Raw genomic sequence first — 12424 nt, forward strand, 5'->3', positions numbered from 1 at the left:
TTCATGTCCTGATCTGATATTGGCAAATAGGTAAGCATCAGGTGGTGTCCATTTATACACCTGGTTAGACCACTGTGGTAGCTCTGGAAATTTGTTCCTTCTGTGATTCCTCTTCTAGCTGTAACTGATATTTATACTCGTCAAATCTAGAGGTTTTTTTTCTGGTGCTGTGAATACTTCCATGCTCTTTACAACTGAGTTGTCTGCAGGATAAAACTTGTGCTGGAATGGTAACTTTGCGTTGTTTAAAGAAACATAACATGTATTTTACCTAAGTCAGCCACAGATCACAGGAGTGGTTAAGCCCACACATGAATAATATTCCTTTGATTTGTCTCTTTGTTTGCTGTCATATTGAAGAAACTATATCCAGGGGTGAGAAGTTAATCCCTCTATAGGCAGTTGGGCTAAAGCCTGTATGGGCATTAGCTTGTTCTATTTTTTTTAATTTTTTTTTCCTTTCCTGAGACAGATATTGATCTGCATGATGTGATTTTTCACTTGTTTGAACACCATACTGTTGAAATAGAAAACATGGTTGTCACCTTGGATTCAGGCTTGATTTAAGTTATATCATAAAATTAGAAACGTTCCTTTATCAGATAAGAAGCCATCTGAAACTACTCACTTGCCGCCATTCTTGCTGTTTTCCAGTCAATTGTGTTTTTTTCAGTTGTTTAATTCTCTATTTTAGGAGGTCTCTGGTGATCCCACAGGAACTCTCACAGCTGCTGAAGAGAGAAAGGAGAAGGTGCCAAGCCCACATCTCAGTCATCTAGTAGTTCTGACATCTGGCAACTCACTGTATGGTTTGGCAGAGAGAGTGGTAGCCACGGAATCCTTGTAGGTTATTTACTGTACACTGTGTTTTGTGGTCACAGGAAGCTAAGGATCATTTAAGAGATTGTGATTACATGCCAAAACCACCTTCAGAGGTCAAAAATTCCTACTTCTGAATGTGATTTTAATAATAAGCAATAGAGGTATTTTTTTAATTAAAGGTACCAGCACCTGATCATTTGGTTTACCACCTGCAAGCACAAGCAATGAAATTTTACTGCAGCTGGTCCAGTAATTTGTGATATTACACAGCCAAATCTTACAGGAAAAAAAAATAAATTTAAAGAGGCTAATGGGAATATTTAATATATATGCGTCATTTAAACCATAGTGATCAGTATTTGAGTACTTAATATAAGACTCAGAACTGCATAGTTCATATTGGCTTGGCTTTGTTTCTGATATTCTTGGCAACAGGTGGAAGTTTACCTGTGAAAAGGAGATTATAATGAGTGAGGAATGCAAAACTCTTACAAAATGTTCTTTATTTGGTCAGAATAGTAGTAAGAATCAGATAGGATTTATTTTTTTTTCCCCGCACAGAAGAGGACACTGTTAAAGATTAGTAATTAGTTTTTAAAATGTTTTTCCAAATTAGGTTGTTTGCATTTTTTTTAAATGTTCATTTATGCTTAGTTAGAAATGTAATTTGTTACATTACTGTATATATAAAAAAAATAATCCTACCCATGCTGAAGAATTTGATTTCGTTTTCTGTTTTTTAAAAGTTCACTAGTAAGTATGTAACTTGGAATGTTATTTTGAAATTCTGAAATGGATTTTTTTTAATGTAGCCTGTCCTGCCATATGAAATTCCCAGGACACTTGTCCACTGACTTTACTAGGCTTTGGATCAGACTTTAGCAGTACATCCTGAGTAAAATAGAAATCTGAATTGTTGCTATTCAAGCCTTAGTATTTTTATTGAAGCATTTTCTTGTTCACAATCACATTTAAAAATTGTCAGAACTGAGAATACACATTGACATGTTAGCATAAAAATGGTACAGTTCTTATCAGGATTACATTTTCCAAGGTTACATATCATTGCCAAATATCTTAACTGTGGTGGAAAAGAAGTATAGAGGCATTCCAAATGTTGCATTTAGTTCATGGTGAATTTCCTTTGTTTTCAAAGGGTATTTCTGGCTGAGCAGTTTGAGTTTCTTCAACCTCATCTTGATGCGGTGATGCCAGCTGCCAAGAAGCCTTTTCTTCAGCAGTTCTATTCTCAGGTCAGAATTGTGTAATTCACAGATGATTTTTTTAAAACAGAAGGTTTGGAACTTGTACTGTGTGGTACCCATATTTGTACGCCATAGTTATAAATTGCTCTTATTAGCCAGAAATTTACTGAATTGAATTTTCTTTTTATTCGATTTCAGACAGTGTCAACTGCCAGTGAACTACGCAAACCAGTTTATTGGATTGTTGCTGCTAAAGCCATTGATTATGAACAGATGCTGCTTCTCATGACTAATGTAAAATGGGATGTGAAGGAAATCATGTCACAACACAATGTATACGTAGATGCTCTTTTAAAGGTGAATACTTTCTGAGAAACAGTGTGCTAGAGCTTATTTAAACATTAAACTGCTGTAATACTTCACTAAAGCTATTAAAGCAGCATGACTAGAGCTATACAGCATCCTGACAAATAGTAAGTTGTTATAAGGAGGTCTGTCCAGAATTTTCATTATTCTTGCTACTAGCAGAATACATTAATATTTGTTTTCACAGGGCTGATTTTTTGACTATGTTGTGGATGAAAGTGACCACAAAAGGTTAATGAGTTTCATGTCTAAGTCCTGAATGGAAGGTAAACGTCCATTAGATGGAAGTAACATTGAGGAAAATAGGAAAATACAGTGGCCTGAGGAAGTGGTGTATGCTTATTTGTTTTAACAAAGGCTGTTTGTGGTTCTGCATAATGATTTCAGTTGTCTTTGAGCAGTATCACAGGCGCTATCAGACAAACCAGCACTACTAATAATAGCATGCTATCTAGTTGAAGTTGGTATCTTTAGAAGTTAGCATTTTAAAAGGAAGCTAAATGAGAAGTTATTCAGCCAACTTCTCAATTGCATTCAGTAGAAGTGGTTATACAATTGCCATATCTTATGGCATATGGAACGAATTCTTGTGACAGTCCTTTGTTAGATTTTTATTTATGCCTAAACTATATTTATAAAGGTCTTTAGAAGGAAGTTCTGGAATTATAGTAAATCTCACAGGGAAACTAAAAAATTTAATCTAAAGATCTATGAGGCATGTATCACAGAGAAAGCATCTGTATTGAATAACAGATTTGATTACACTTTTGTACTTTACAGCTATTCTCTGCTTCAAAAAAAAAAAAAGAAAAGAAGGGAGACTGCAGTGAATTTCTCTAAATCTCTGTGACTACCCTTCTTTTTGCTGCTGTGGCTTTTTGAAATCAGTTTGTACTTACAGTATTTGGTCACTACAGTAGAACTTTCCCTTCTGTGAGTGTGCAACTCCTGATGAATTTGCTTCAGGGCAATCAGAGCTAATGCAATTTAAAACCTTTTTGAATTTCTGGCCTCTATGTTATATAGCTAATAATAGTTTTTACAGAGGCTTTTAGATTACTGCTTAGCAATTAGTGATTTGCTGTTTGACTCCATGAGTGTCAGATGTAAACAAAATGTTTAACGTAATAGCCAACTGCTTTTAGCCATGTGTGCGCATATGCAGAATTCCTTAGTCATATAGTATGTATGGAAGTGGATAAATTGGGAAAGAGTATTGTTCAAGAATTTCATTGGTACTTAGTGATAGGCCTGTTCATCTTCACAAGAGTCATCTCTGTGCCTGTTAAGGCATGGTATTGGTGGTACCCTGCTTCCTCTTGCAACATTTCTCAGAAAATTTGTGTTCAACACCAATTATTTGGTCAGATACTAACTTAAAATAGTCATTGAAACTCCCAACTGAGTGGCTATTTTCTTGTTCATTTGCTGAATTCTTGATGGGGAAAGGATAAAAGCTAGATTCCAGCTGTGGAACGAAAGCATTTTGTTGAACAAGTATGGCCTTAATAGGCTGCAGTACAAACTGGTTTTGCTCGTTATGCAGAGCAGTTCATTGTCAAGGTCTGCTTTATGTTAAAGTCATTTGATTTTTTTTTTTTTAACGATAGAGGCATTAGTTCCTTGCAGCCAACTTCTATTTCACTTTATGTAAGTTACAAAAATCATTGTAGCAGTAATTAATTTCAGTTATGACTAGTTTGTCACTCATAGTAACAGCTCAAGTCCATCCAGTCCATTGATATTTCAGGTGGAAACAGGTGCCTTCCTTCAGTCTGAATTGTTATCTAGAAATGCAGTATCCAGCTAAACTGTTGGATTTGGTTTGTTTTCAGTGGGTGCTCTTGGTACTTTCTAAAGCACCTGAGAACTTTCTAATGCAGAAGTTTGAGGAATGAAAAATGGTTACTATATTTTTGAGCTTCTCTCTGCTGATGGGGCAGGTATTTAGAGGGATAAAGAGCTTATCACTGGATTTTCTTCAGGGGCTGTATATTGGCTTTCAGAAAGTTAAAGATGAGTTTAGAGAGTGAGGCAATGGAATGGCATTTGAAGGATTAGATACTTGGCTAATTTTTGGATGTCTCAGTTTCACTGAGAACTACTTACACCTCTGTAGAACCAGAGTAGTGTTTTTTATTTTTAAATAAAATTACTGAGGTCATGTTATGAATGATATACTAGAATGTGGTACGCTTTCTTCTCTGCACAGGCTTGTCTCTATAGTCTGTGCCTATTAAGCTTCTTTGCTTTGCTCTTATTTTTTAGTGTTTTTTTTTTTCATGTGCATCTTTTTTTTTTTTCGCTAAGCATGTATGCATGGTCTCTTTCATGCTGATGGAGTAATGACCTTTCATGTTTCATCAGGAATTTGAAGAATTTAACAGAAGGCTGAATGAAGTATCTAAGAGAGTTCGTATTCCACTGCCGGTCTCAAATATCCTTTGGGAGCACTGCATTCGCTTAGCTAATAGAACTCTTGTGGAAGGGTAAGTAGTTTGTAGAAGTCTTGGTCTTGGGTAAATATGTCTGTAATTATAATGCTTATATCATGGTTTTAAGGGTTCTAATTTTTGCAATGCACTGGTAAGCTGTTGAGTTTAAGGGGCTAAAGTGTGATTGCAGCATCTCTATGGTGATGCTGTTTGTCACTGCTGGGAAGAAAGGCAGTTGCAAGGAAGAAAGTTGTCAGCCCTAGCTTACAACCTTAGGATACCTGCCTTAGGATAGCCGTGGAGCAGGAGCCTTTCAGTTTCATCAGAAACAGAGAGGTATCCTAGTTGGCTTGGTAAATGTGGACTCAAACACCTTAGCCAGGAACTGCTATGCTTTGCTCATTCCTACCTCACCATCAGTGTCCCAGTCTTTTCAGGGTCAATATTGTGGCCTGAGTATTGCAGTCTTTTCATCTGCTGCATTTATTTTTGTGGTTTTGTCCACTTGCTACCTGTCCGTGTTGTCATCTTCTGCATTGTTGAATATGTGCTGTCTTTCATTCTTCCAGCTTTTGTTTACATGTATCTTTCTTGGTTATCTTTACCTTCCTACTTTACACTTCCTACTGCCTGTTCACTACTTTCCATCCCACTCTTCTGCTGTTTTCTCTAATTTAGGGCCCCAACAACATCCTTGTTCTCCAAGTGTTAGCTGTCTATTATGAATCACCAGCTTCCACTGCTTCTGTCAAGCCATCACATTTAAATTCATGCCTATTTCCTTTCCTCCTCTTGCAGTCTCTGAGAGATCAATTTCATCTTCAGGGAGACTAAATCCAGCTATGACCTCCCTGTAGCTTCGCAGTTTCGTCATAAGATGTGTCCTAAACGACTATCCTTCCTTCTTGATAATTCAGTTTCCGCTTTAACATCATGCCTCAAATCAAAGTAAATGGGACAAAAACAGCTGTCTTCTCCCCGACTCCTTCTTTCCTTTCAACTGGCTAACGTCACCATTTCCTACCAACCTATTCTGCCTCAGCCCTTGTGCCTGTTTTGGGTTTGTTTCTTTCCCTTACTTCACAATTTTACTCATATTTTGTGAATTCAATGGTCACAAACTGTAATTCTTAGCTGTGAGGTTCATCACTCATGTCTTCTTCCATCCTGCAGTTTTAGTTCACATTTGTGGTGTACCATGAAACATGTGGCTTTACCTTCACCCAGATTGGTAAGAGTGGACTGGGAATACCTTGCTGATATGATCAGTATTCCCTATGCCCTTTCTTAGAGTGTAAAGACCTCTCGTTACTGTCTCCCAATTATATGCCTGTAATTTCTCATTTTTGCCCACTTTTTTTTTTTCCTCACACATGTTCTACTTTCTTTTGGAAACTGGTAAAGGGATTCTGAACAATTGACTTTCTGAATACCTTCATAATATCTTTTGTCTCTAAATTCCATGAAGGAATGGAAGGTGTTTCTCCTCTAGTCAGCCAGCCAACTGGCTTTCATCAAGCTGTTCACTTAGTGAAGATTTATCTTCAGCATAGCCTTCTCGACATTTTGCCCTGCCCTTTCTCCTGGTTTTGTGTTCTCTTCTGTTTCCCATCTGGCTTCTTGAAGTGCTTCTGTGGTATGTCCTGTTGGGAATCATCGTCCAACCTTATGTGGAGTTTCAGAAGATGAGTGCCTTCGTCCCCTTCTCTTTTTGTCTCTGTTAGATGCTTTCTGCCGCTTCTGCATTCTGCAAATGCAAAATCAGCATTCACCTCACTGTGAATAACTTGCATATCTAAAATTTGTGTGGTCAACATTCTAATGGATTTTTAGCTATCATATCTAGGATCAACATGGTTAAAAGCTTTGAAACCTCTTCTTAGCCTCTCTTAGCACACTAACATATCAACTTGTCATTCTTCTACCTTCTACTTTTCTCCATTAGATTGTCTGTTACTTTGTATCCTTCTGCACGTTTTTTCTGTGTACTAACTGTAAGGGTGCAATTTCTTCTTATTCTTAACTTGATCTTGCTGTATATTCAGTTTCCACCTGGATCTTTCTGCTGCCTCCTGCGCATCAGAACTAATAATTTTAGAACTGTATAATCATCGGTTTATGAAGTTGATCCTAATTGAATACTGGTCTTGCTTTAAATTTGTTGCAAGGGAAGAGTGAAAACACTGGGACAGGATTGTCACTTCTGGCAGCAGCCTATGGGGAAGCTGGATTAAGTCTGTCAAGACAACGTGCCCTAGATGAAGGCTTTTTTCTTTTATTTCCTGTGCACAACTGAAGTTGGCAATGTTTAGGATATTGCAGTGTTGTTTTCTTTGATCCTGACAAATGCAGTTTCTCTTCTGTTTAAAAAGATTGTTTCCTTAGTTTGTTGCCTATCACCCCACTGGAATCTCTCCTAGTATTTCCCTGCCCTAAGCTCATCTACTGTTTCTTCTTCTTTGAGCTCAAACCTATCACTAGTTTTCTGTCAATTTGTTCTCATCAAACCATTAACTTCTCACAGAGATTAACCAGTGCTGCCACCCTTTATCATTTGGTTGTTGTATGTGATTTTGGACAGGTTTGTACCTGTCTCTGATGCTTCCACAGTTAGTTCAGCAAGCTCCTGTTGATCATTCCTAAAACTGCCATGGTACCTTTCATTTCAGATTTCAATGATCATGATCACTTGACTAGAGCCACTGTCTAGTATGCTGATCAACACTGATTTCATTTCCTTTATCCCACTTATATTCTTAGGCTGTTCAATGTAGGATTTTTAGCGGCTTTTGTGTGTGTTTTTTGTTCGTTTTAGTATTACTGCATATTGTGGGCTTCTGTTCTATGAGGGGAACTAAAACATATTATACTAATGCAAATAAAAACTGCATCAAAAATCCTGAGAGGCATTCTTGTCTGCTTTTAACTTAAAACCTTAATTATGTTCCTCCTCAAGGTTTGAAAAGCTAAGTTAAACAGCTTTGAGAAGTAAGATTCATTTCTATTTCCTTCTAATTGTTACTTTCCACTGTGTTCTTCTTTTCAGTTATGCTAATGTAAAGAAATGCAGCAATGAAGGACGTGCCTTGATGCAACTGGACTTTCAACAGTTCTTAATGAAACTAGAAAAGTTAACAGACATTAGGCCCATTCCAGATAAAGAATTTGTGGAGACCTACATTAAAGCATACTACTTAACAGAAAATGACATGGAGCGCTGGATAAAAGAGCACAGGGTAAGAGTTAAATTTGTATTCTTTTACAACACTAACAACTCTAAATGACCAATTCTTCTGTGTGTTAAAAATGAATACGCTCATATGCATGTGTATATTAATGTGTTATAATGAAATTGTATGGGATGCAATATGGACGTGTGTGTATGTATATGTTTATCATCATATGAAGTTAATATATATTTGCAAGGAGTACAAACAGAGACTTTGCAAGCTGTTCATTAATAATAATTGTCTTACTTTTGACCAAAAGGAAAATACAAATTTATTTGCTATTACTACTATTTACCTTTACTAGGTCAATGCCATATTTCTTTAGTTGATAGCACATCTTCCCAGGATGAACTCTGTGATTTATATGTATGAGCAGTAATCTACCCAGGGTTCTGAGATGAGTCGAATCCAAAGAAAAGTTTTTTCCACTCCTTAGGTAGCAACTCTGGTCTGCTACAGCAAAAGAAGCAGCTGGATCCCAGGCACCTGAAGCCTATATACACTGTGAACTCTGTTTCATAGCCTAAGTAATGACCCAAACTTTTATCTAAATCAACTGTGAGGTTAGAACAGCAACAAGGAAGAGGAAACACCTGCACTGGTGTATGCAGCTGTTAAGGAAAGCTATTTGGTAGTTTTAATTGTCAGGGAATTTACAGGCTGAAAATGGATTTTAGATCTGGCAAATCACGGCCAGTCAGTGCTCTGTGGAGCATCTGGGCAATCTATTAACAGTGGTTCACTAAAGACCAAGGCTGCATTGGATGGTGGAGAGACTTGGTAGCTCAGTGAATCTTACAGAATCACAGAATGCTAGGGATTGGAAGGGACCTTGAAAGATCATCTAGTCCAATCCCCCAGATTACATATTTTTATTATTTTTTTTAAAGTGGGAATGTAAGATTTCTTCAATATGCCCCTACCTGGTATTTTCAGAGATTATTTTCACTTGTGAAGATACTTCTGCTGTAGGTAGTTGCCATTTACAATCTTAAGAGTTAACTGAAGTCATTTATCAACGTGTTCTTCAGACACCATCCCTATAAAAGTTGTTCTTTTATTCAAGTGAATCAACAAGGCGAAATCATCAGTGCATATGCATAATCCATTTTTGGTTTGAGCTCTGCAAAAGTGTACTGTATTTTAGTTGGAAGCCATCAGTGCCTCATAGCTACAGCTAGTACAACGTGATTTGAAATAGCAAATTTTCATAAGATAACCAAAAGTCTTCCATAACTCCACCGTACAGTATTACAGTAAAGAAGCTTGCCAGCTGGGCCTTCTGGTTTCTTGCTGTAGTTCATATACCAGGAAGCATTTAAACATGTATGAATGGGATGAGCATAAGTACACTAAATGCTGCTAAAAATGGGGCTACAAAAATGATCTGAAGTAGTTGAGCCAAATTTCCCGTGATGAACCTGTAGCCTTCAGTGAAGTTGAAAATTTTTGTATTCTGTTTTGAATATGCCAAAGCGCACAAATGGATCATTAAGAATACAATTTGAAATTAGGCCTTTAGGAATGGATTGCTTCAACTAAATTTTCAGGCACAGTGGAGAAAATCATTGCTTTTTCTTCCTTCAACTAATAAAACTGAATCAGGATCAACATTGCTGTCTGAGATAAGTCTTCATTTGTGTTCTGAAAGCGTTTAGCGTTCTTTCATGGTAGCAGAACCTAACCCAGGACTAATAGTAGGTAATAGTTGCATGCTGTTGGAGCTGGTCCACCGTTAAAGTGGAAAGTCTTTTAAAATGGAGCATTTAGAGCTATTAGAGTATTTGCAATTACTTTAAATCCAGCTACAAATGGATGAAATAAATACTTGGTAATATCATTTTTCCTTGTTAACCTGAAGCTATGAGAGAGACTCTGAGCTGTCATTTTGGTGATCCATATGGAAAAACTCTTGTTTAAACACACTGGTGAAGCTGCAGTTTGGATGGTGTTTAAGGTAAAGGTAGTACTGGCAAATGTGGGTTTTGACAGGTGTTAAGAATTTTTCTCTTAACCTTTTTGCAATTTTTCCTCCTTTATCATGTACTGAAATTAATGGTGTTTGAATACCCTTTGGAGAGAAGTATTTAGAAGCTTATCAGAAAATGAGACATCAAAATAAAAAATCATCAAGTTTGTCACACCTTGTTAAAAAAAAAAAAGGTTTTGTGTTTAAAACTTATCATTTGCATATTTTTATTTCTGACCACACCTCCCAGAGAATGGAAGATATATTAAAAATGATTTTAATACATAAGTATTACTTTCTGTGAACTTAGTCCAACACTACTAAAATTGTAGGCATTTTCCATATAATCTGCCATGTAGCAAAATACAATTTTGTACTTCTCTGTCTCAGCTATGAAAACTCTCCAAACCTGACTTAACTACTGCTTTAAGTCTCCCTTGTGTACCAACTGCTACTATCAGCTGAGAAGTCCACTGTGTGGTTTTTTGTGTGTCTGGTTTTTAGTTTTCTATCTTTATCCACTGTTTTTATTCTGTTTGCCATAACATAATCTGCTTTTATTTGCCAGGAATATTCCACTAAGCACTTGACAAATCTGGTGAATGTTTGTCTGGGATCCCACATCAACAAGAAGGCAAGACAGAAGCTGCTGGCTGCTATTGATGACATAGACAGGCCTAAAAGATAACTGGAGAGAGTTACTTCCCTTGTGACTTGTACCTTTTTCTGTTCATGTGAAGCATGCAGACAAATCTCTCATGGACTAATGACAACATTCTCTTAAAAAAACATTGTGCATGACCTTTCTTACCAGCAATGGAGACTCTCTGAATTGGCATAATGTTCTAAAATATGACTTTTAAACCTGTAGAATCCTTTCTTTTTTTTTTTTTGGTTACTTGCCCCTAAGAAAGGGCTTCTCTTTGTGTATCATTGGTAAGTTGTATATTTTGCAAAACTGTATACTGTAAGTAAAATCAAAATCAGAGAGAAACACATTGGCTTAATATATAGTTGATGCTCCTTTTTTAATAAAAGGGCTACTTGAAAATATGCTTTTTTCCCCTCACTGCTTCCCTCCTGAGAATTTGTGCTTTATTATGGACCAGTGTAAATGAAAGGAAATGTATGATATCTTTGAATGACATACCTTGCATGTGGGTTAAGAGTACAGACCAATTAAACGCTCTCATGTTGAAGTCTCTCATCATCTTATGTATTTAAAAATGTTTATTTCAGAATTAATTTAGCCATATCAAATGATTGGTTTCAGATTAATGGAAGGTAATAAATACTGTACACTAATATGAGTTGTTTGTGAGACTTTATTTGCCTAATTCAACAACACAAAATGTCACTTACAATAGAAATTAGTGTTGTTCCTCTCATGTCACTTCCCTTAGTGCCCCTGCCAGTCTTTCATGTTCCCAAAACAATAATGCCAGGGAATAGGAAAAATAAGTCGGGCTTTTTTTGGCTGAAGTTTTGGATGGATTATCTTACTATGTTCTGCTGTAGACCTGACCTGGAGTGATCCTGAGCACATCAAAATTGTTTGGCTGGGTATTTGTCCTAAAAATCAACTTGTTAAAGCATCACCGACTACTGAGGTTTTCAATTTTTCTTTCAGCAGAGGGACCAGCATTTTTGAGTATATTTTACTTTCTTGCAATATTGCTTGTACACAAGATACCTGGAGACTGCTCAGATACTGTCGTGGCAGAACCAGAAGGACTCCTGAAGTAGTTTGAACTAACTAAAATAAAGACCTTGATATTCATTAAGACTTTCCTAATGCACTCAAATTCTGGTCCATCTTTTTGTTTTTCAGTACAATGTTTTAGATTTTTTTTAATCACATGAGAATTTTGTTTGTAATCCTCTCAGGCCTTTAAAGAAGAAACATGCTAGTAATGAGCTAACAGGTAAATAATGTACAAGGATACATCCACTAATGTATATGACATGGTAAATTCTCAGTTGGGCTTCATACTTGCCATTTTACTTGTTAATTCAAATATAAGAATCGACACTTACTGAAAGACAGCAGTACCTAGTGACAGATACCTGTTTCGTGGAACTGTGATAATTGTCCTTTTCTATAGTTTAATTTCATTTTCAGAAGTGGTCTGAGCATTGTTGTGCAAGTTCCTGGAAAGCCTGTATACAGTTTTAGCAGAACAGTAGAATTGCTACTTTAATTTTGATCGTGTAGCATTCAACTCCCTTTTCACCTGTATTTTAAAGGAAATAAGATTTAAAACAGATTTAGCTCTGTTCTGTACACACCATGCTGTCAGTCTGAGTTCTATCAAAAACTTGTTTAGCAGAGTGTCAATGTATGTGTTCAAGCTGAATCACTTCTACCTGCATTAAAAAGGTCATTAAAAAAAAAAA

The 12424-nt window shown here is 36.5% G+C and overlaps 1 protein-coding gene across 2 annotated transcripts in view; it reads left to right on the forward strand.

The window, feature by feature from the left end:
• The window catches only part of VPS50 (VPS50 subunit of EARP/GARPII complex), a 79853-nt gene extending 67933 nt beyond the window's left edge, over positions 1 to 11920 (forward strand). For both annotated transcript variants that reach the window (XM_040549590.1, XM_040549589.1), the window contains 6 exons: positions 695 to 843; positions 1979 to 2075; positions 2226 to 2384; positions 4761 to 4882; positions 7875 to 8064; positions 10596 to 11920. In XM_040549590.1, coding sequence (XP_040405524.1) covers positions 695 to 843; positions 1979 to 2075; positions 2226 to 2384; positions 4761 to 4882; positions 7875 to 8064; positions 10596 to 10715 — 837 coding nt within the window. In that variant the 3' untranslated portion in view covers positions 10716 to 11920. The remainder of the gene's footprint in view (positions 1 to 694; positions 844 to 1978; positions 2076 to 2225; positions 2385 to 4760; positions 4883 to 7874; positions 8065 to 10595) is intronic.
• Positions 11921 to 12424: the final 504 nt, after the last annotated feature.

This window comes from Cygnus olor, chromosome 2, assembly GCF_009769625.2.
Source record: "Cygnus olor isolate bCygOlo1 chromosome 2, bCygOlo1.pri.v2, whole genome shotgun sequence".
Classification (NCBI taxonomy): Eukaryota; Metazoa; Chordata; class Aves; order Anseriformes; family Anatidae; genus Cygnus; species Cygnus olor.